At 39.5% G+C, this 22,078-nt stretch overlaps 1 protein-coding gene across 1 annotated transcript; it reads right to left on the bottom strand.

Moving 5' to 3' along the window:
- Positions 1-2,108: 2,108 nt before the first annotated feature.
- LOC101739192 (tRNA-specific adenosine deaminase 1) lies at positions 2,109-4,221 on the bottom strand. The gene is made up of 2 exons (XM_004931045.5): positions 2,851-4,221; positions 2,109-2,438 (listed from the first exon to the last, which is right to left on the bottom strand). Exons 1-2 carry the CDS (start codon positions 3,777-3,779, stop codon positions 2,132-2,134), a joined length of 1,236 nt encoding a protein of 411 aa, XP_004931102.2. The 5' UTR covers positions 3,780-4,221; the 3' UTR covers positions 2,109-2,131.
- Between the last annotated feature and the right edge of the window lie 17,857 nt (positions 4,222-22,078).

Raw genomic sequence — 22,078 nt, forward strand, 5'->3', positions numbered from 1 at the left:
CCCTCTCTATAATATTGATTCGTAGCCAAATATGTTTTCACTTCTTTTTCTAGTATTCGCCAGATGTACTCATACCATCGGCGAATTTCAATTTTGCAATGGATTGAATCTTGAGGTTTGTATAATTATTTCTAAATGTATAAATTTAGGAATTTATTGATGTCAAAGTGTATTTTAGGTAAGTGTAAGTCGCCGGTCTTACCCATTTATGTCGGAAAACATCAATGGGCATTAATATAGGTTTGACCGATATTAAAACAACTGAGATATCGACTGCGTGCTTCAAGACGGGTGGCTGGCTGCATTCGTTATGTTTATGGACTCACTAGCTACTACTTATTACTAGACAGTCTGCAAGATATCATTCCCATTATCATATCATCCATACCATATTATTATCATACACAACAAGCATAAACAAACTTTTTGTTGAATTCATAATCATTCACTTTACATTGTAAAATGATAATAATAATAATAATAATAGTAATGATGATAAGAATAAATGTCGTAGACAGCAATAATTTATCTATATTAATTATTTTTAAATATTGTATTTTTAATTTAAAAAAAAGTAATATATTGTATAATTAATAAGATAGTACAAATAATATTAATAACAATAAAGTTTTTGTTGGAGATAAGGGAAGAGGCAAACAGCTGTAAAGCCAATAACGAAAAGGTAAGATACACTGTGGAGAAACAGAATACATGATATTTACCTACCACTAATCTCGACATAATCATAGTGGCCCAAAAATGCCAAGTATATCCAACTGTCCGTATGTGACTGTGCTTGCATTCAAATCCCGAATACAGCCTCCTGTACAATTGTAAGAAACCTCTAAAATTGTGCATTTCCTTATTGTTAGACCTCATAAATTCTAACCACCATTTTGGAGATTTTTGCAATTTGATGTCATACTCTACACCTTGAAATATCGGAAATAAGGGATTAAATAGAAGTACATTGATAATGCACAGATCCAGGTCAATGCACAACAATATCATATATGTATTTCCATTTGCGGTCCATATACTATTTGGACATTGATAGAAACCCAGCCTTGCGGAAGCTCAAGGTACGTCGCGACGTACCTTGACTTGACAGTTCATTTACTCCACTCCGGTGAGGAAAAATTTCCAAGGACGTTTCAGTGGAGTTTATTTTTACGAATAAGCGTGTGTTGGAGGTTGAGTCGAGGCGAGTTAAGCTCGTGTGAACAACTAAAGATACGGGGGTTAGTCCCTAAATAATAATGAAAAGTTGTAATTATCTGAAGGACCCCTTTGTCATGGCGCCGCAATTCCAAGGAGTATCCCTGCAACCTTCCGCGAGCATCGGGATACTTGGGGTCGACATTTCGAGTGATGTCCAATTTCGGAGTCATTTGGAAGGCAAAGCCAAGTTGGCGTCCAAAATGCTGGGAGTCCTCAACAGAGCGAAGCGGTATTTCACGCCTGGACAAAGACTTTTGCTTTATAAAGCACAAGTCCGGCCTCGCGTGGAGTACTGTTCCCATCTCTGGGCCGGGGCTCCCAAATACCAGCTTCTTCCATTTGACTCCATACAGAGGAGGGCCGTTCGAATCGTCGATAATCCCATTCTCGCGGATCGTTTGGAACCTTTGGGTCTGCGGAGGGACTTCGGTTCCCTCTGTATTTTGTACCGAATGTTCCATGGGGAGTGCTCTGAGGAATTGTTCGAGATGATACCGGCATCTCGTTTTTACAATCGCACCGCCCGCCACCGGAGTAGAGTTCATCCATACTACCTGGAGCCACTGCGGGCATCGACAGTGCGTTTCCAGAGGTCTTTTCTGCCACGTACCATCCGGCTATGGAATGAGCTCCCCTCCACAGTGTTTCAAGAGCGCTATGACATGTCCTTCTTTAAAAGAGGCTTGTGGAGAGTATTAAACGATAGGCAGCGGCTTGGCTCTGCCCCTGGCATTGCTGAAGTCCATGGGCGACGGTAACCACTCACCATCAGGTGGGCCGTATGCTCGTCTGCCTAAAAGGGCAATAAAAAAAAAAAAAAAACCGAAAAAAACATTAACTTACATTCAAACACATATCAATTTTATATTTAGCAAATGAAAACAATATCTGTATCAAACATTTAATAAAACTAGAGTATTTTTACACAGAAATCCCACATGTCAGCCTTGACTGTCCAGATTCTAAAGAAATTTTCTTTGAGATTTTCCCATCGATCTCTATATTGTTTAGATTTTATCTTCATTTTATTGTATGGTATATTTTCTATACTTTCATCTCCAAAAATTGACACTTTTAACTCCTTGTTCCTATTTAATAATTTCAGAAATATTTTGTATATGTTGTATTTACTGATAATCAGTGATGCGTCAGGTGAAATTGACTTTCCTTTTTTTGTCAAACCCAGCTTTCTGCCTTGAACTGCCACTTCTAAAATCCTATAAAAATTAAACATAAAACCTATGAACTTACTAGTAAATAAATACTATTACTAAGTGAGCTTATATAAGCACATCATCATCATCATCATCATCATCATCAGCCTGCGGCAGTCCATATAAGCACATACCAGTTTGAAAAAGAATATGTGTTACACTGTTGACACAATACTACGATCTAAAGTTTAATTACTTTTTATTTAAAGTTAAGTTATTATTTTTATTCAATAAATATTTAATTAACATTCAATTTAATTAAGTAATATCTAGGATTACTTAAAATATACTATTAATTTTAAAAACTTCATGATTCAACATTTAAATGATATTTAAAATCTATTAATATTCTACACATGATTGATTTTGTACCATTACTACTAACTTTTAGGTTATTGAACATTTACAAACTTACGGATTAGTAAGATTTATCCAAACTATGCTACCTGGAGCAGGTCTATACTTTCCTTCTGATTTTATATCTGAAAATGTTATTGAAGACTGGTAAAATTTTGGAGCTCTGGTGTTATTGAATTCATTACTCCTTTTTAAAATTGCCCTATTTAATGATTCTTCACAATATGGTACAGATGCACCAAATATGAAATGTTTTATATAAACAGGTTCACATATTAAGTCCAAAAGAGCACCATGTATACCAAGGTGAACCCACCTAGCTATTTTATCACTACAAGACACTGATAGTGTTCTATCACCTCTTCCAGGCTTAGTTCTAACCTGACCTAAAACATGATAATCTTTTCCAGGAATTTTAAGGTCCTGTTCTGCATTTGAAAGGCATTTTGCACCGGTTCGATGAATATCACTTAATTTTAGTCTTTTAGTGTCACGCACACAGTTGCTCTCATCTGCCTTTCTTTTAACCTTGATTAGATCACCAAAGTGGTCCTCTTGCTCTTCACCATTCTTAGGTATAATAGATGCGTCACCACAAGGTAATTGTGAAGAATAAAATATAAATTCTATGCTGTCTTTTAATTTTAGCTTGCTATCCGTTTTAATGAATATAGAATCAAGATTGTTGGTAGCCTTTTCGATATTTTGGAATAGATAATGTATAAACCCGCGTCGAGCGAACACTTCAGCGTGACTGTCATTGAGCAAGTCTCCGAGTGGCGACATTTTTGTAGCGCCAATACATTTAGACCCAGTTCCTAAGGATAATACTTCGATCGTATCATGTTCAGTTTCATATTTTACAATGCAAGATAGCACCGTCCATTCGTCATCGGCAGGTTTTCCTTTTTTGGGTAGTTGTTCGTATGTTTTCAAACATTTCTCTACTATGTTATCGACACATACACTTGATAGGTTATCTGGCATTGTATATTTGCTTAAATATATTTTCACATTTGGCAGTTAGTAGAAATCTAATCTAACACCGTACCTAAAAGTAACTTTAATGTTAACATTTAATGAGACATAAGATCAACAACAGAAAACCGCGCTCTTTTATTGTTTACAAACAAATTCACGCATAATTTCTTTAACCCCTTTTTATTCGTCTATTGGCAAAAGGAACAAAGCCCATACAACCAAATTTTTCCAACAAAGGCTGAAGCCATTTTTTAAACAGTAAGCTAATATAATATAATATTTCGGTATTCCGAATAAATATAAAATACCGAATTTAATGGAATGAAGAGAAAATTTTCTTCATTTCAATCGTACATTCCTGTCGAAGTGGTCGTGGCTATATTGTATTTGACGGCGTTAACAATATTTCTAATAAACATCACGTGCAACAGGCGTGACTCACACAAGCCGGGTGCGCCAGCCGTGTCGTTCCACTCGTGCAACAGAAGTGACTCATAAGCCAGCTGCGCCGGCTAGTATAAAAAGGCGGTGCGTGCCTTGCGAGAAACCACGTCACAGCCGGAGTCCCGCAAGGCTCCGCCCTCTCCCCGTTACTATTCAGTTTGTATATCAACGATATACCCCGGTCTCCGGAGACCCATCTGGCGCTCTTCGCCGATGACACCGCCATCTACTACTCGTGTAGGAAGAAGGCGTTGCTTCATCGACGACTTCAGACCGCAGCTACCACCATGGGACAGTGGTTCCGGAAGTGGCGCATCGACATCAACCCCACGAAAAGCACAGCGGTGCTCTTCAAAAGGGGTCCCCCTCCGAACACCACGCTGAGCATCCCCCTCCCGACTAGGCGCGTCAATAACCCCGCCCCCGCCGTTCGCCCAATCACGATGTTCGACCAGCCCATACCGTGGGCCCCGAAGGTCAAATATTTAGGCGTCACCCTCGACAGTAGGATGACATTCCGCCCCCACATCAAGACGATACGCGACCGTGCCGCCTTCATTCTAGGACGTCTCTACCCGATGATATGTAGGCGAAGTAAAATGTCCCTTAGAAATAAGGTGACACTCTACAAAACTTGCATACGCCCCGTCATGACCTATGCAAGTGTAGTGTTCGCTCACGCGGCCCGCATACACTTAAAATCATTCCAAGTCATTCAATCCCGTTTTTGCAGGATAGCCGTCGGAGCCCCGTGGTTCGTCAGGAACGTCGACCTCCATGACGACCTGGACTTAGAGTCCACCAGTAAGTATATGCAGTCGGCGTCTACGCGCCACTTCGATAAAGCGGCACGACACGAGAACCCTCTCATCGTGGCCGCCGGTAACTACATTCCCGATCCTGCGGACAGAATGGAAAGCAGTCGACGTCGCCCAAAACACGTCATCTCGGATCCTCCCGATCCACTAACGGTGCTTCTAGGTACTTCAAGCACCGGTCACCGTTCTCGTCGAACCCGTCGCTTGCGACGAAGGGCTCGACGAGTAAATTAACTCCCAGACACAGCCCACTGAGTTTCTCGCCGGATCTTCTCAGTGGGTCGCGTTTCCGATCCGGTGGTAGATTCTGCGAAGCACGGCTCTTGCTAGGGTTCGTGTTAGCAACGTCATCAGGTTTGAGCCCCGTGAGCTCACCTACAAAAGTTAGGGTTACGCTGACATAGCCTCTCAAGGCTCTCAGCTTAGGTAGGAAAAAAAAAAAAAAAAAAAAAAATGCGAGAAACATTCGTTGGACTGCGCTTGCCTGGTGCACTTACTATATCCTTGTTACGTTGTGTGATTCAGTGACTGTTGTACGTACTGGTTAAAGTTGGACAAGTGTTAAAGTTGGACAAGTGTTAAAGTGAATTGTTAAGATAACATATTGTTGATTAAATCAGGAATCAAAAGTGACATCGTTTTACTTGGTGTTCAACAAGATAATGTCTACCCTCAAGCTTACATCAGAAGTGAGATCAGGACTCTACTCTCACTGGCGTGACGTGTTTGAACATGTTCGAAGTACAGCAAAAAAAAACATGATGCAGATCAGAATACTAGTAGTGGTACGCCACAAGAGCGTGAATGCAGCATACGTAAGTCGTGTAATAACGTCTCTGTTACCTCGATGGAAGATCTGAGCCACGAAGAAATCGTCACATCTTACGTTCTGGCTCATGTTGCCCAGTTTGACTGTCGACTTCATCACATGGCATTTACTAACGGAAATACAACACGTAACAAGCTATTGCAAGAAATTAAGGCAAGTGCAAATCTCAAGTAAAACTTCGATCGCAATAATGGATCTGTCATGACGAGTGGGTAGTTACGACACGAATCGTTTTTAAGCCAATGACTACTGCTAGAGTTACATGGCACTAGTACAGTAAACCAGGACATGAGACTGTGAATTGTCGCTGAAATTTTAGAATCTACTCAATTCAATACCAATAACACTACACGTTCGATGACTTCGGGCTCCAGCAAGCAAGCAAACAAGAAAGCAAGCAAGTTTCCGTAGGGAAGAAAAATTGACACATCTGAAGTCGTCGTGACCTGTAAGATAAGACGTCCGGTGCGTTCGTGTCTGGCGATGCGACGGTGTTCGGGTTCCGCTGGCGGATGCAGGTTTTTCCGGTGAAGTGCGTGCTTGTGCGTGCTTGACAAGTGTTCGCGGTTGGCTTCCTCAGTTGGGAGTAACATCGTGTAAGAGAGGTGGAACCCGTAAAATTGTAGTTTGCGTGGTGGCTGGTAAGATTTGTTGCGGTAAGAAGTTTGCATGGTGGTAAAATGTCTTGTGAGTCTGCACAGGTAGCCGGAGGTGAGACTTCCGCGGTCGCGGCCCACCCAGTCCGCGAGAACCGGGCAGATCGCCTCGACGGTACGGAGGCCGGCCGACGGGTCCGCCAAACGACGAGATCACGCCTCCAGCACGGACTGCCGATATTGGAGCCCCCGCGCTCCGGCTGCACTTGCGCTAGGGTGCGCCGCCTCGTAGGAGACTGTGCTGTGGCAGGTCCAACCAGAGACGTCAACGTGTGTTCCAGAGCTTCAGTGTGTTACAGATAAGTGGTTTTGGCTTCCCCTTTATGTTCCATTCAACGTCAGAATGTAGTCTTAAAAAAAAAAAAAAAAAAAACAAAGCCATAGTAATTTATTCAATGGTAAGCGGTTTCATGAACAAGTCACTCTTTGATCTGAAAGTAACTCGGACCAATCACGGCAAGAGCAGTTAGGGGATATTCAACTCGCCCTTAATAGTACACGTTGTCGAGTAACAGGGTTTACTCCAATAGAATAGATGTTTACCATTCAGGGTAGTTCACTTGAAATATCTAAGTTTCAACAGAGTGATAATCCCTCTAGATTAGATCTTGATTTAGCACGGTCGAAGGCCTGCGAAAACAAAAAAAAAAAAACAAATGGGCACAAACAGAAGCTTGGTTTAGTCAAGGCAAAGCTAAAGTCAAACTCTTTTCCGCTGGGGGTTTTGTTTTCGTAAATTAGACCGAAAATATAAAGGTCCCTTCAACATTACTGCACCCCGAATCCTGATCACGCAGGAGCAAGTCACCGTCGTCGCCCTAGACACGTCCTTACGGATCCACCAGATCCAATAACTCTTGCATTAGATACCTTCAGCTCTAACACTAGGAGCAGGCTGAGGAACCCCGGTAAACCTACTCATCGAACTCTACAAAGAGGTCGACGTGCAACCTAACCCATGCATCAGCCCACTGAGTTTCTCGCCGGATCTTCTCAGTGGGTCACGATTCCGATCCGGTAGTAGATTCATTCGCGAAGCAATTGCTCTTGAATTGTTAGGTCTCCTTCGGAGGCACTCGGGCAGTTGTTAGCAAATCCCACCCCTCTTGGCTCAGCCTTTGCTCGCCCACCCGTCCTGGTGAAGCGGGAAAGGCCTCCGGACCACCAGTAATCTTTCAATCATCTGCAGTTTTGGAAAACGATAGGTATAAGTTGAGACATGTAAATGGTTCTAGTGTACAAAGTTTCCCATGAAAACTTACGCGAAGTACCTCGAGGCCCGTCAGGCCTACTAGAAATTTCTGAAAATTATAGTGACGATGACGTGACGGCGTACACAGATGGGTTAAGTAATCTTGTTCATGAAACTGATCTTAATGATGACGACTCTATCACTGACAATAGAAGCGACATTTTTGTCCCCAAATAGCGATACAGCAAACATAGTCTGTGGGTAGTGATACAATGTCTGTAAGCTCAGGCACCTCAGGTGCAGGTGTTGGAAATGTAGAAAACGATGGTCGGTCTCGCACTATTTCTGAAGAAATTCCGTATAAATGTTCTGGTTTAAGAGATGTTTTAACAAACGCTACCGTACACGCAGATTAAAAAAAAAAAAAAGAAAAAAAAAAAAAAGAGAATTGTATGTGGCTAGAGAGATGTTAATCCGGACTAGCAAAAAAAAAAAAAAAGAGAAAAAAAAAAAAAATTGTAAGTCATTGAAGGGTGTATCCGGTCCAATGACTTGGCTAAAGGGATGTTAATCCGGACTAGCAAAAAAAAAAAAAAAAGAAAAAAAAATGTAGGTCGTTGAAGGGTGTATCTGGTCCAACGACTTGGCTAAAGGGATGTTGATCCAGACTAGCAAAGAACAAAAAAAAAAAAAAAGAGAAAAAAAAAAAAAAAAAGTGTGAAGTCATTGAAGGGTCTGTCCGGTCCAATGGCTTGGCTATAGGGATTTTCATCCGGACTAGCCACAACAATTAGCTACAGGGATTGCGATCCGGTCTAGCATTATCCGGTCCAGTTCGAAAAACTGAAGGGATAACAATTCCGATTTAAGTTAAAAGGGACATACTTACATACCTGAAGAGATTTAAATGAACTGGCCCAGGTATGTAAGCAGTCAGTATTTATAGCCAGTATAGGATTTTCTGAAGAATTATGCAAACCGAACCGTATTAGATTGTTAATATCATAGACCACGTTTTAAGTTGCATCCGTTAATGTCAGGATGAACGAATACGCTTATTGTCTACAGAACAACCATAAAAAGGCGCACGAGGACGAGCGCATGTCAGTATGGCCGTGACGGCGTTAACAATATTTCTAATAAACATCACGTGCAACAGGCGTGACTCACACAAGCCGGGTGCGCCAGCCGTGTCGTTCCACTCGTGCAACAGAAGTGACTCATAAGCCAGCTGCGCTGGCTAGTATAAAAAGGCGGTGCGTGCCTTGCGAGAAACATTCGTTGGACTGCGCTTGCCTGGTGCACTTACTATATCCTTGTTACGTTGTGTGATTCAGTGACTGTTGTACGTACTGGTTAAAGTTGGACAAGTGTTAAAGTTGGACAAGTGTTAAAGTGAATTGTTAAGATAACATATTGTTGATTAAATCAGGAATCAAAAGTGACATCGTTTTACTTGGTGTTCAACAAGATAATGTCTACCCTCAAGCTTACATATTTATCTTATTGCTTGGTTGCAGTTTTTGCAAGGTTTCTCCATCTCTTTATATTTGTGGCTGTGCGTGTATAATGCGAGATAAAATAAGTGTTAGATATACTGACATGAGTTAATCTCTCAGTCAAATAATAGGATTTTATTGAGAGGCCATGATCTCTGACGACTAAACATAATTCATCGACATTTGAGATTAAATCTTGAAAATAATTTTACTTACGACTCGAGGAAATCGATGAAAAGTTTATAGCTTATCTAATTCTGTAGGTAGGTGCTACCAAAATTGCGTAAACATCGCAATATATTGAAATAAAACTGAGTAAAACGACATTAATTATGGAATGAAATACAATGAAATGAAGCTGTGAATCAAACTTGAATGTAATTAAACTTCATGGGGCAAAATAAAATCAGTTATTATAGTAAATCGCGATCTCTTCCAGGCAACCACCAGTTGTGCAAGATTCATTTCAGGAATAAATTAATCGCGGTGTACTTATCAATTAAAAAATAATATAATATGTATTTAAAAATACACATAAAAAATTAATATACAGTTTACATTTAAAAATACAAACATACATTAAGCATATATACATAAGCAAAAATTTGTTTACAAAATGCCTATGACGCATAAAAGCAATTTTTGTATAAACTAATAAGACTTTAACCCCAATACATATTATATTTAAATAGATTGACAACTAATTCGATAATAATTAATAAAATCATTAATAAGTATTTTGAAGGAATTTAGTGTCGTATACATACATGGACAGTGAAGAAATGATCATAAAACTTTATCGTATACGTACTCACTTCATTAATTTTATGTTTTCTGATGATCTCAGGGATGCAATATGTGTGTGATGGATACACTCAAAGCGTTTTTTGAGATAGGAAAGGACTAAAGGTTATAGCAGAAAAAGGATATGAGCATTCCGACGAAGGAAAATTGATAGCCACTTAAATTTGCGCGAATTTCTGAAACTTGATTATATTTTCGTTTGCCAAATAAATCTTAAGCAGATTTTTGAAGATTTATTTGATTGTCCTTCGGTAGATTAAGGGCACAAACATTGCAAATAAGGCTGAACTAATAATTCCAATGACAAATTGCTGGTATTATTTCAAATGTACACTATAATTGTGACCCTTAACTTGAACTACGAGCTAGAGAGAGCTAAACTAAGAACAGAAACATCGACCAATAAATTTCCAATAGCAAACCTACCCACCTAGAAATAATTTGAGTGGTCATACATAAAAATCCTACAAAAGAAAATATTTTTATTTTTATTTTATTGCTAAGATGAGTGGACGAGCTTACAGCCCACCTGGTGTTAAGTGGTTACTGGAACCTATAGACATCTACAACGTAAATGCGCCACCCACCTTGAGATATAAGTTCAAAGGTCTCAAGTATAGTTACAACGGCTGCCCCACCCTTCTAACCGAAAGGCATTACTGCTTCATGGCAGAAATAGGCAGGGTGGTGGTGCCTACCCGCGCGGACTCTCAAGAGGTCCTGCCACCATTTTTTTTTTTTTTTTTTTTCTCGGGGGGAAATCCTCATGGACTACCTTCGCCTAGGGAAAAGCGAAGGGGCGTGCCGGACTCCTACCGGCTAAAACCACCCCGGTGTCCACCCACACGTGCGCGCAGGGCCGCGGGAATCCAAAATTCTTCCGCAGCCCCACACCAGTGCTGGCCCGGTCTATCCAGGCCTCGTCTCCTGCACGGAGTAGTGAGGCGTTCAGCTACTCCGTGCATCGCCTCAGAGGCACGCGCCGACACCCGCATGCGCCTCCGTCTCAGGTCCATCGAATAGGGGGCGAGGGCTTTCCCAAGTCCCTCGCCCCTGGACCCATTCATGGGGGGCGGAAAAGGGCATTGTCCGCCCTTGTCCTGCGCCCGGTGCGTCTTCTGCGGCCGGGAAAGGGAGTCGAGATCTCCCTCTCCCGTTCCGCAGTTTCCTTCTGCGACATCACGTCCTCGCAGAAGGACACCACCGCGTCCCACGACTCTGCGCTGCCGACCATCCTCCGCACTACGGCCGGCAGCGACAGATCGCTTCCTACTTCATTTGTGAGGACACGGCGCTGCTCCTCCCAAGCTACACACTCGGCGAGCGTGTGTTGCGCCGTGTCCTCCCCGCAGTGGACGCAGTGGTGGCACCGAGCGTCCGGCTCCCTGTCTATGCGGCACAGGTACTTGCCGAAGCAACCGTGCCCCGACAGCACCTGTGTCACCCTAAAGGACAGGGATCCGTGCCTTCTCCCGAGCCAGTCGTCGAGTAGAGGTCCTGCCACCAGAGCCAACCTACCATTATGTGTTAGACATACTAAAAAACAATATTAAATTAATTTAAATATCCCACACTGTTAATTTTTAAAGATAAAAGTTTACCTACCCTCCTACCTACCTACCCTACATTGTCACCACATGTCACCTATAACTTTAGTTTCGATTACGAGATACGACCTTAAGGAGGATGGTGCCATTCGTAGGTATCGTTATTAGAGAGATATATTAGAGGCTCTCATAATCACCTACTAATTTATGAGATAGCCTTAACCAAGCAGCAAGCGGAAAGGGAGAGCAGTGTTAGTTTATCTTCCTAGTTGAGTGTATCTATAAAAAGTCACACTTGTTGTGCTCGAAGCTTTTCTACTCTACCGACAATAATATACCTAAGGTTTTATTCTTTAAGATAGTACCTAGTCAGGTCATAAATTCTGTCACATGTTTAATGTAAAATAATTGAAACAAGTTTATTCATTATGTAACCATTCATATACCAAAATGAACTTAACAAAACATAGATTCTTATGACACTAAAGTTTATTCAAAATGACCTCCGTGATTTTGAATACAGGCCTTCAATCTGCGCGGCCAGTCGTCTATCGCAGCACGAACGAGGTCCATGTCAATATCGGCGGCTGCCTTAATCAAGGATGTCTTGAGTGACTCCAAATTGGGATGAGGCTTTGAGCACGCCTTTTCCTCCAAGTGTTGCCATATCTTGTAATCTAACGGATTCAAATCTGGACTGGAGGAGGGCCAGTCTTCGTGCCGGATGAAGTCGATTTCACGCGCCGCCAGCCAGTCTTGTGTGCTCTTCGCTCTATGAGCTGGCGCCGAATCTTGTTGGAATACCCAGTGCCTGTTATTGAAGATGGTACGAGAAACAGGTTCCACAAGGTTCGTCAGGACTGTATTTTGATACACAACTGCATTCGTTTTTACACCTTTCTCACAAAAATGTACCTCTGTTAAGCCCCAATAAGAAACTCCCAACCATACCATGAGCGAGGATGGAAAATGACCTCGTTGGACACGCGGAATACGGTTGCTCGCTTCTTCACTACTGTGTGCGTACACCTTATCATTTTGTTTGTTGTAGCTCTCTTCTACGGTAAAAATTTTTTCATCCGAAAAAAGAAATTCCCGATATTTTTTTCCCGCGTACCGCTTCAACAAAGTGCGGCATTTCTTCAGTCTCAGGTCCATTAGACGAGCATTCAAACGATGTCCTGTTTTTCTTCGATATGTCCGAAGCCCTAAGTCTTCATTTAACACCCTTTTCACCGTGGTTCTGCTTAACCCCATCTGAAGGGCCAACAGTTTCTGCTTACGTTTGGGATTTCTTTGAATTCGCGCCTTCACAGCTTTTATCACTGCTGGAGTCCTGACAGACCGAGGGCGACCACTTCTTGACATGTCATCTACACTAGAGTCTTCACTGTATCGTTTGATGGGACGATAAACGAATCTTTTGGTTATATTCAAAATTTTCAGTATGTTAAAAATTTGAATTGGCGCGTAACCGCAACGATGCAACGCAATAACTGCAACACGGTCTTCTTTAAGCGTCCACTCCATATTTAAAAATGAGTAAAATTCTAAAAGTATACATTTTTATTTTCATGAACAATTCGAAATTCGAATTCAATAAACTTTTTTGTGGCCAGCATTCTAAAAGAAAAGTTTTTACTGTGTGACAATACTTATGACCTGACTAGTTATATTATAACTGGCTATCACATCTACTGACCAACTGAGCCCAGTGGGCGGTGATGAAATGAAATAGTTTGTCATACCACGCTTGATCAAAGGTGCGATCATGACGAGCGGAAACACAGCATACATATTATATTATTTGCATAACAAAAGGAACCGTATCCTTTCAATAGAATATTATAAAGTATCCCATTCAATGTTTTATTAGATATGAATTCGATCACAGTCTGGGCGAGAAATATCTTTAGGGATATTTATTTAAATGTAAATTGAAAAAAAGATTATCGTCACATATATTTTTTTTTTTTTCATTTTTTGATTAAGTGATTGTAGACAGAAAAGTTTAGTACTAGAGTACGTAATAATAATAATTTAAAGATATTTCAATATGGTTCCAATAATGCATTCCAATAAGATTGAAAAATTGTATTTGTTTATGACATATACACAAATAAGTAAAAAAATAATAAAAATGCAATACACAAACACACATAAATATTAAAAAAAAACGCATGTACTCTCATTTTATAAAGAACAACAATAATAGAAAAGTACTCCCTGGCGTGCTGTACTTATCTGGCAGGCATGGAGTTAATAAGTACCTACTAACTCTATGCTGGCAGGATAGACTATAGAATACTCCCTGTGTCATGATAGGTAATTACATAACTTGATATATATAGTACCTCCCAGTAAAAATTAAGATTGACCACAAATTATTTTCCTGTTCAAATTCGTGATACAACAAACTTCATTTTGCTAGGTAATCATTCAACATTAATAATGTAATTAATTGTAAATTGTAATATTTTTGAAGTCGTCGTGGCCTAAAGACGTCCGATGCATTCGTATCTTGTGATGCACCGGTGTTTGAATCCAATCGGTACCAATTTTCTAATGAAATACGTGCTTAACAAATGTACATTGAATTACACGGTGAAGAAATAACATCGTGTAATATAAATCAAACCCCAAAATTATAATTTGTGTAATTACTGGTGGTAGGACCAGCTGTGAGTCCGCACGGGTAGGTACCACCACCCTGCTTATTTCTGCCGTGAAGCAGTAATGCGTTTCGGTTTGAAGGGTGGGCAGCCGTTGTAGCTATACTGAGACCTTAGAACTCATATCTCAAGGTGGGTGACAGTATTTATATCGTAGATGTCTATGGGCTCCGGTAATCACGTAATCACTTACATCAGGTGGGCTGTGAGCTCATCCCACCATCTAAGCAATAAACAAAAAAAAAACTTAATATATAAATGATATAGTGAAATAATTTACATATATGACGGCGTTAACGATATTTATGTTATATAGCACGTGCAATAGGAGTGACTCATACAAGCCAGGTGCGCCGGCCGTGTCGTTCCATTCGTAAACAACAGGTGCAACAGAAGTGACTCATAAATAAGCCAGCTGCGCCGGCCAGTATAAAAGAGGCGGTACGTGGCTCGCAATGGACATTCGTTGGACTGCGTTTGCCTGGTGCACTTACTATATCCTTGTTACGTTGTGTGATTCAGTGACTGTTGTACGTACTGGTTAAAGTTGGACAAGTGTTAAAGTGAATTGTTAAGATAACATACTGTTGATTAAATCAGGAATCAAAAAGTGACTTCGTTTTACTTGGTGTTCAGCAAGATAATATCTACCCTCCAGCTTATATATACATAAGTAGTAACACGATTTATTGAGAAGCTCTCCTATGTTTTGTACCGTGTGCTTCATGGGGAATGCTCTGAGGAATTGATTAAAATGGTCCCATCATCTCATTTTTATCATCGTACCGCCCGCCATCTAAGCTAATTTTATCCATACCACCTCAAACCGGCTTTAGAATAAACTCACTTCCATGATGTTTCCCGAGCGCTGTGACATAATGTCCTTCTTCAAACGAGGCTTGTGGAGAGGACTTAGCGGTAGTCGGCGGCCCCTGGCATTGCTGACGTCCATGAGCCACGATAACCACTCACCATCAGATGGCTTTTCGTTTTTCCTTTGTCGTATCACTCTAGCCGGAGCGGTCGTGGTCGTTAATCAGTATCATTGCTGTGGGCAGATGTTATGCGAGCAATAGCCACTCTTCTCGGTTTGTTGTGAGTCTGGTACACTCATGTAAACAGCCGCCAACTGCCGACTTGATTTGACGTCTGCCTACAAGGGCAATAAAAAAGTTGCTTAAAATTCAAACTTCAAAAACAGATAGACAATTGCTACAATCATAATATTATATTGATATAATAATAATTGCACGTGTTGCTAGGTTTAAATTTTAGTATTTTTTAAAGGTCTGCGCCAAAACAACGAATACAGATGGAGGTCAACAATAGTCTGAAACAATCAGTAGCTATTAAATCTGTGGAAACCGACCGAAGGCAACCGTAATTGATTTTTCGATATGCAAAAATACTGCATAATTTCGATCATTATGTCATAAAATAAAATTTAATCATTTATAAACCCCATCACAGCCAATTAAAATTAATTATATGGCAGCTTTCGTGGACTACAGAATACTAACGTATAAATTTTTTATAAGTTCTTCTCAAAATTTAAGACGCACGTAGATGAAATCTGTTCTAAAATGAAAATATTAATCACAAAAGCTCACGAATTGTGTTAAGCTTTCGCGGCTATCTACATTAAAAAAAAAAAGAGTTATTTATTAGCTTTTTACCATGATTTTTCACATTTAGTAAGTTCCCGATATATACCGGCGTGTTGCAAGCACCATAATCGTGATTAGCTAGTAACTGTGGTAAGCTTCAGAAGATTGCGGGTAGGATGTAGGAGCAACCAAATCTGTCTACGCTCTTTCTAATGTTACTACTGAAACTCGATTACTCACCCAACATTATACACTAAAGAGTCAACAGGTTTTTCTGAAAAATAATGGTGGCTTATTAAACGTAACACGGTCTTTAGGAAATGACACAAGTGTGGGAAATTTTTTCTAAGCTGTTGGACATAACTTTCTTTTAGTTACAATATAAATTGATTCCGAAGTAGAACTGTACAAACTACAACAATTTCTATATTCGATATTTGTTTAATTGATCTTGGTTTCACTTAACAGGCGTTTTTTTCTACACTTTAATGTTGGTAACAGCTTTGAATGCATCTGAATGCACCATGACCAGAATCAAGCTACGTGGAACTCCCGCTAGGCGCTAAGGTCGCTGATGATTGATAAGGAGTCAAGAGAGCGTATTTTGGTTCCCACATTCACAGTGATTGCGAACTGCAACGCAAGGTCGTGTTGCGTAATGTTTGGGAAGTCTTTATCTCCCATCGCTATCCGACCGTGGTCGTCATTCATAATGCAACATGAATAATTTAGTTTTCCAAATTATGCAATGGTACAAATTGAAATCGTTTTGTATCAACACCGACCCCTGCAGAGAGAAGTTCCTCGCTCTCGGCACCGCAACAAAGGCATCAATAATAAGCAGAAATATTTTACTTTGTATCGATCGTAAGCCGATAATCTTTCGTAACTTTAGTATCTTTTGTATCCAACGTACTTAATATAACGTGATAAAAGTTCATAAAAGAAAAGTTTTAAAGGACATTAAAACAACAACTAGCAGATAATTCGGTTTAAATAAATTGATATAAAATACCTTTGCAATAAAAAAAATTAAAACTATAAAAACAGACGTGAAGCGATTAGCCAATAAAGAACACAAGATATTTGACAGACTCCTGAATTTTGCTAACGACATTTTCCAGATAAGTTTAAATATGTTTTGCGATTTAACTATGCCCCTCGTATTGCTGACGTCTATAAGCGACGGTAACCACTTAATATTAGGTGGGCCGTATACTCGACTGCCAACAAAGGCAATAAAAAAATAGAATAACAAATTCAAGCTCCGAACTTTTGTATCTTCGGTCTACCAAACAACTTCACCCTATTAAGTTTCGCAGTAGCGAATTTCCCCATGAATCAATGCGCATTTCAATCGATAATCAGCACCTGAATATTGCGCCGAGGGTCATCATGGATTCGATGCCCACATCGTGTGAACACAAACAGAATTTGTGTGATGAACAGATTTGTTTGCTATTATTCGGTGTGTGTTATTAGCTATATAAGTACATATTATATATTTATTAGAAAAAAAACTACTGCACTCACAAGAACTAGTTTAATTTATAATCTGTAATTAATTTAATCTGGTTTAATCCTTACTAGGAAAAATAATAATTTCCTAATGACTTGAGAATTAAAGGCATAATCCTAAATAACACCGTTTTGGTGCAGCACCAATTTATGCCAATTATTTATTGGCATAAAATCGCAATACGTGCAATCGTTAATCAAAAACAGTAAGTACAAGGAAGAGAGTCCCGTGTGTTAATTTAGCATTTGCAAAAACAGTTAATTCGATTATAACTCAGAATAACAATGTTGTGCAAATTGCATTCTACCTAATTCCAACCACGAAACCGCAGTGAAGAGTTTTCTGATTTGATTCGTTTTGTAGTGGCAAAGTGGTACCTATTGTCGTAGACGTTGAATTAATTTGTAACTGGATTAACTTTGACTTTATTAGAAGATCCGGCGAAAAACTCAATGGGCTGTGACTGAGTGCTAATTTGCTCGCCGAACGCTTTTTCGCAAGTGACTGCTTCGACGAGAACGATGACCGGTGCTTGTGGTACCTAAAAGCACCATGCTTCCCGAATCCTGATCACACAGGAGCTAGTCACCGTCGACGCCCTAGATACGACCTTACGGATCCATCAGATCCAATAACTTTTGCACTAGACGCCTTCAGCTCTAACGCTAGGAACAGGCTTAGGAACCACGGTAACCCTAATCGTCGAACTCGGCAAATAGTTCAACGTGCAATCTAACCCATGCATCAGCACATTGAGTTTCTAGCCGGATCTTCTCAGCGGATCGCGATTCTGATCCGGTAGTAAATTCATTCGCGAAGCAGCTGTCTTTGAGTTGTTAGGTCTTCTTTGGAAGTGCTCAGGCAGCTGTTATCAAATCCCACCCTTTCTGGCTGAGCCTTTGCTCACCCACCTGTCCTGGTGAAACTGGAGAGACCACCAGTAATCCTTCCTTCATAAAAAATAAATAAAAGCACCGATAGTGGATCGGAAGGATCTGAAATGACGTGCTTAGGGCGACGGGGATTGTTTACCACTGTGACCTCTGCGAATGGTAAATTACCGTTCGCAAAGGTTGAATGATGGATGTACTAAATTAGTAAAACGAGGTAGCAGAGATAACTGTTTAGACTACAATCACACACCTATTATGCTTTGGGTTTGTGATTTCCGGCTACGTAACTACAGTCACATTTTGGATTCATAAAAAATATATGAAGAACAAAAAAAAATAGTTTGTTGTGTGAGATAACAATAATTAGGGTGCACTATTGAACGTTAGCAATAGGTACTGTTTCGACCTAAAATTATATAGGTATTAGGTAATCTATGCCCAAATGCTACATCGTATTTTATTCACAAAATAAGACGTAATTTAAGAACCCAAATTATCTAAACTTGTTCAATACACGTAAAAAAAAATTTTTTGTTGTTTTTCGGTTGCATTCCTGTATGGAGCAGTTGTTACAAAGAGAGGAAATTATTGTGGAAGGTAACCACAAGCAATTTAACTGCCTGCCACTCATTACTAAGGGAAATGTAATTTTGTTGGTTTAAAATAATAACACATTGATTTTACGTCTAGTATAGTAGTGGTAGGTACATTTTTATTTAAGACTTTTAACAAACGCACAGACAAGATTTTAGCGGAAATTGATTGTATCATATGGATCTCATAGACAGATATGAAATTTTCTTCCAACCGGCACTGAGGCTGCGCTTGCACAGCCTTTCTTCCAATCCTTAACTACGCCAATTCAGATAATCTTGATCGTGCCGAAAAACAATTTGATAAACCTAAGCGCCTACAAAACGTCAGTATCAAATTCGTTTTTGTTTACTTAGCTATGATTGATTAAATATGATCATATCATAGACCTATATAGTAGGGACACGACATATTGTTCTATACAATACAGTACAATTGCTTATATAAATAGCACCCATTTTGAAGGCACATACATAAACATATATCTATCTCGTTCTTACTCAGCACTTTAACTCGCAGGAAAACAATATAACAGTATTTCAGTGCGTACATAAAATGAAACATGAATATACGTAAATGTCTCCGTCATAGATTATACACTTAATATATTAGAGAGTCTCCGTCTCCGTCTAATGAGGCCGAAAATCCGCCATGTTTAGCGCGCCAAATGTCATTGTCACGTCAGTTCGGCCGTCTGTTTTGGGTTGTACATTATTTATTGACTTTGATATCGGTTTAATATGATTGCTTATATAAAATTTCTTATTTTATCATGCTTAAAACATACAAAAATAATAATTAAAACATATTTTATAGGATCTCAAGAAAGTCGTCGGAACTATTTAAATAAAATAGTTTTATAACACTATTGTCAACTCGTTAAATATTTAATAATTAAGTGATTTTAGAGAGGAAGTCACAAGGAATGACGTTTGTAATTTTATTAACGCATAAATGTTCTGTAGGTGTTTTTTTTTATCAGGCGATCCCTTGATAAGTTTAAAATTTGAATCACTCTCAAGTGAGAGTGAATGGTGCGGCGTACCTTCCTTGAGGTGCGCTGCGGTAGTGTGCTACGGACTTTAGGTCAGCAAAAATTAAAATAGATTGTAATAGTCTAAGAAAAACACGTACTCAAAATACGATAACATTCAGCATGCTAGAAATGGGCAGATGGCACTGTACTACGCCATATCTTTATGTTTTGCGGCAAACGACAACTTTATAAAATCAGTGTAGCAAATTTTAAAAATCGTCATATCGTTTACTTGGCAAATTTGAAGCACGAACTCGTCTTAGATTTCACATAATATCTAAATCACATCATCTTTGCACATAACAATATACTTACTTCCTATTAAAGTATAAATTCTACAAATACATTCACTCAACAATATTTAAATTAAAATGAGCCAAGAACGTTTATCGATAAAACCTACTAACATTAAAATCTTCTGGGCAGCACTAAAACCGCCATGTTTTGTGGCCAGATGACGTCACAGTGGCACGAATTTTTCATTTCCATAGGTTTCCTACTTCAGTGAATCATATAGGTATATGAATTCCGTTCTTAAGTCAAGTGGTTGACAATTTACCTTCGTCGTTATATGTACTTATATTCTTTCTTTACTAAATTGTAATATATTTTACCCTCCATTCCCCAAACACATCTCAAGGAACCTTTCGAGGCCCTTTGTGATTCTGTGAGATCATCAGATTCCTAAACATTCTTCAACATTGTTTGATCGTTCATTCACCATCCAAGCGATTAACAAGGTCAATTGCGTTTTGGTGTACAAGAAAGTATATTCTCTCTCTGCATTCTCTTAGGCTATGTGTAGTATTATTAGTTGAAGGAATTACATATATAAATTTTATTAATATCTTATAAGCCACACGATTTAACGAGTAAAACTAAAACTTCAGACGTACTCGTAATTATGGCATTAATTTATGGTGAAATTATGTATTTCCATAATTATAGGTAGGGATTGTATAATTAATTAGTTCAACTACTGTGATAGCTACCGTAGTTGCCTATAATTATCACATGTGAAATCCAATCAACAATAATTAGGTAATAATACTTTTTGGTGCGAACGCAAGGAGCAGAGTTGGATGAATTGTTTTATTTTGTTAATTTAATGTTTCTTCGTGTTTAAATGTATAATAACGGTAATTTAGTGTTTATTATCTACAAAAGTGCACAAATGTGGGAAAATGAACCAAAGCCGCTGAACGTAACTTCTGGCATCTTTCAAAAAGTCCACTGAAAAAGTTTCAGTAACTATCGAACATTTTACTAGGAGTTTATTTCTACCCATATCATCTCGTTCCATTTAATTTCATCCCAATTTATTAATGTCATAAAATAATCAACTTCATTTCATTTTGGTCCTTAACATATATACATAAAAAAGAATATGAAAAAGATAAAGCTGTATGGTTTGAAACTATCGCCTTTCCAGTTAGACATCTCAAATATTAAGTGTATTATCTATGGTGTGACATATCTTTAATGCCGGTTGTACACACTCGTCAAGTCGAGACACCCCGAAGCAGACCGAGAGCGAGTGTGTACAATGTACATGGTGCTCTTGTCTTGTCTCGCTCTGTCGCGTCTTGCCTCACTTATCCGCGGTTGCTTGTCGGTTTTTTGCGCCCGAATCAAAGGAACTCGTGGGGTCTCGCGAAGCAAACGAGAGCTATCATGTACACACTTGCTTATTCAGTATTATCGTTAAGTTTTAAGTTTAAACTTATTTTTACTAGTGGGGGACCTCTAGTGAGTCTGCAGGGGTAGGTACCACCACCCTGCCTATTTCTGCCGTAAAGCAGTAATGCGTTTCGGTTTGAAGAGCGGGGCAACTGAGTGAGACCTTAGATCTTATATCTCACGCCCACGCACATTACGTTGTAGTTGTCTATGAGCTCCGGTAACCACTTAATACCAGGTGGCCTGTGAACACCCATCTGAGCCATAATATATACGGTGCATAGTAACTATCCAACATCTTCTTCGCCATGGATTATTTAAGTTTTTTCTTTTTGTGGTAAATTTGTAAATAATTATAATACGAGCACAAAGAAAAACAGCAGCAGCAAGTTCTACGTCTATGTGTACAGGAACGCTCTCGTCGAGGGCCATATCGCCCGAGACTCGGCGAGTGTGTACAGCCGCCATAAATACGTAGACTCATAAACTTTGAAAATGCGTGATACCATAAAAAA

The sequence above is a fragment of the Bombyx mori genome, chromosome 9 (genome assembly GCF_030269925.1).
Source record: "Bombyx mori chromosome 9, ASM3026992v2".
In the NCBI taxonomy this organism is placed as follows: Eukaryota; Metazoa; Arthropoda; class Insecta; order Lepidoptera; family Bombycidae; genus Bombyx; species Bombyx mori.

What these genes read in the sequence shown, in the direction of transcription:
- LOC101739192 (XM_004931045.5), bottom strand. Translation starts at nt 3,779, where the DNA reads ATGCCAGATAACCTATCAAGTGTATGTGTCGATAACATAGTAGAGAAA. An exon ending in TGGATAAATCTTACTAATCC is followed by an intron (nt 2,439 to 2,850) that starts GTAAGTTTGTAA and finishes TAATTTTTATAG; the next exon opens with GATTTTAGAAGTGGCAGTTC.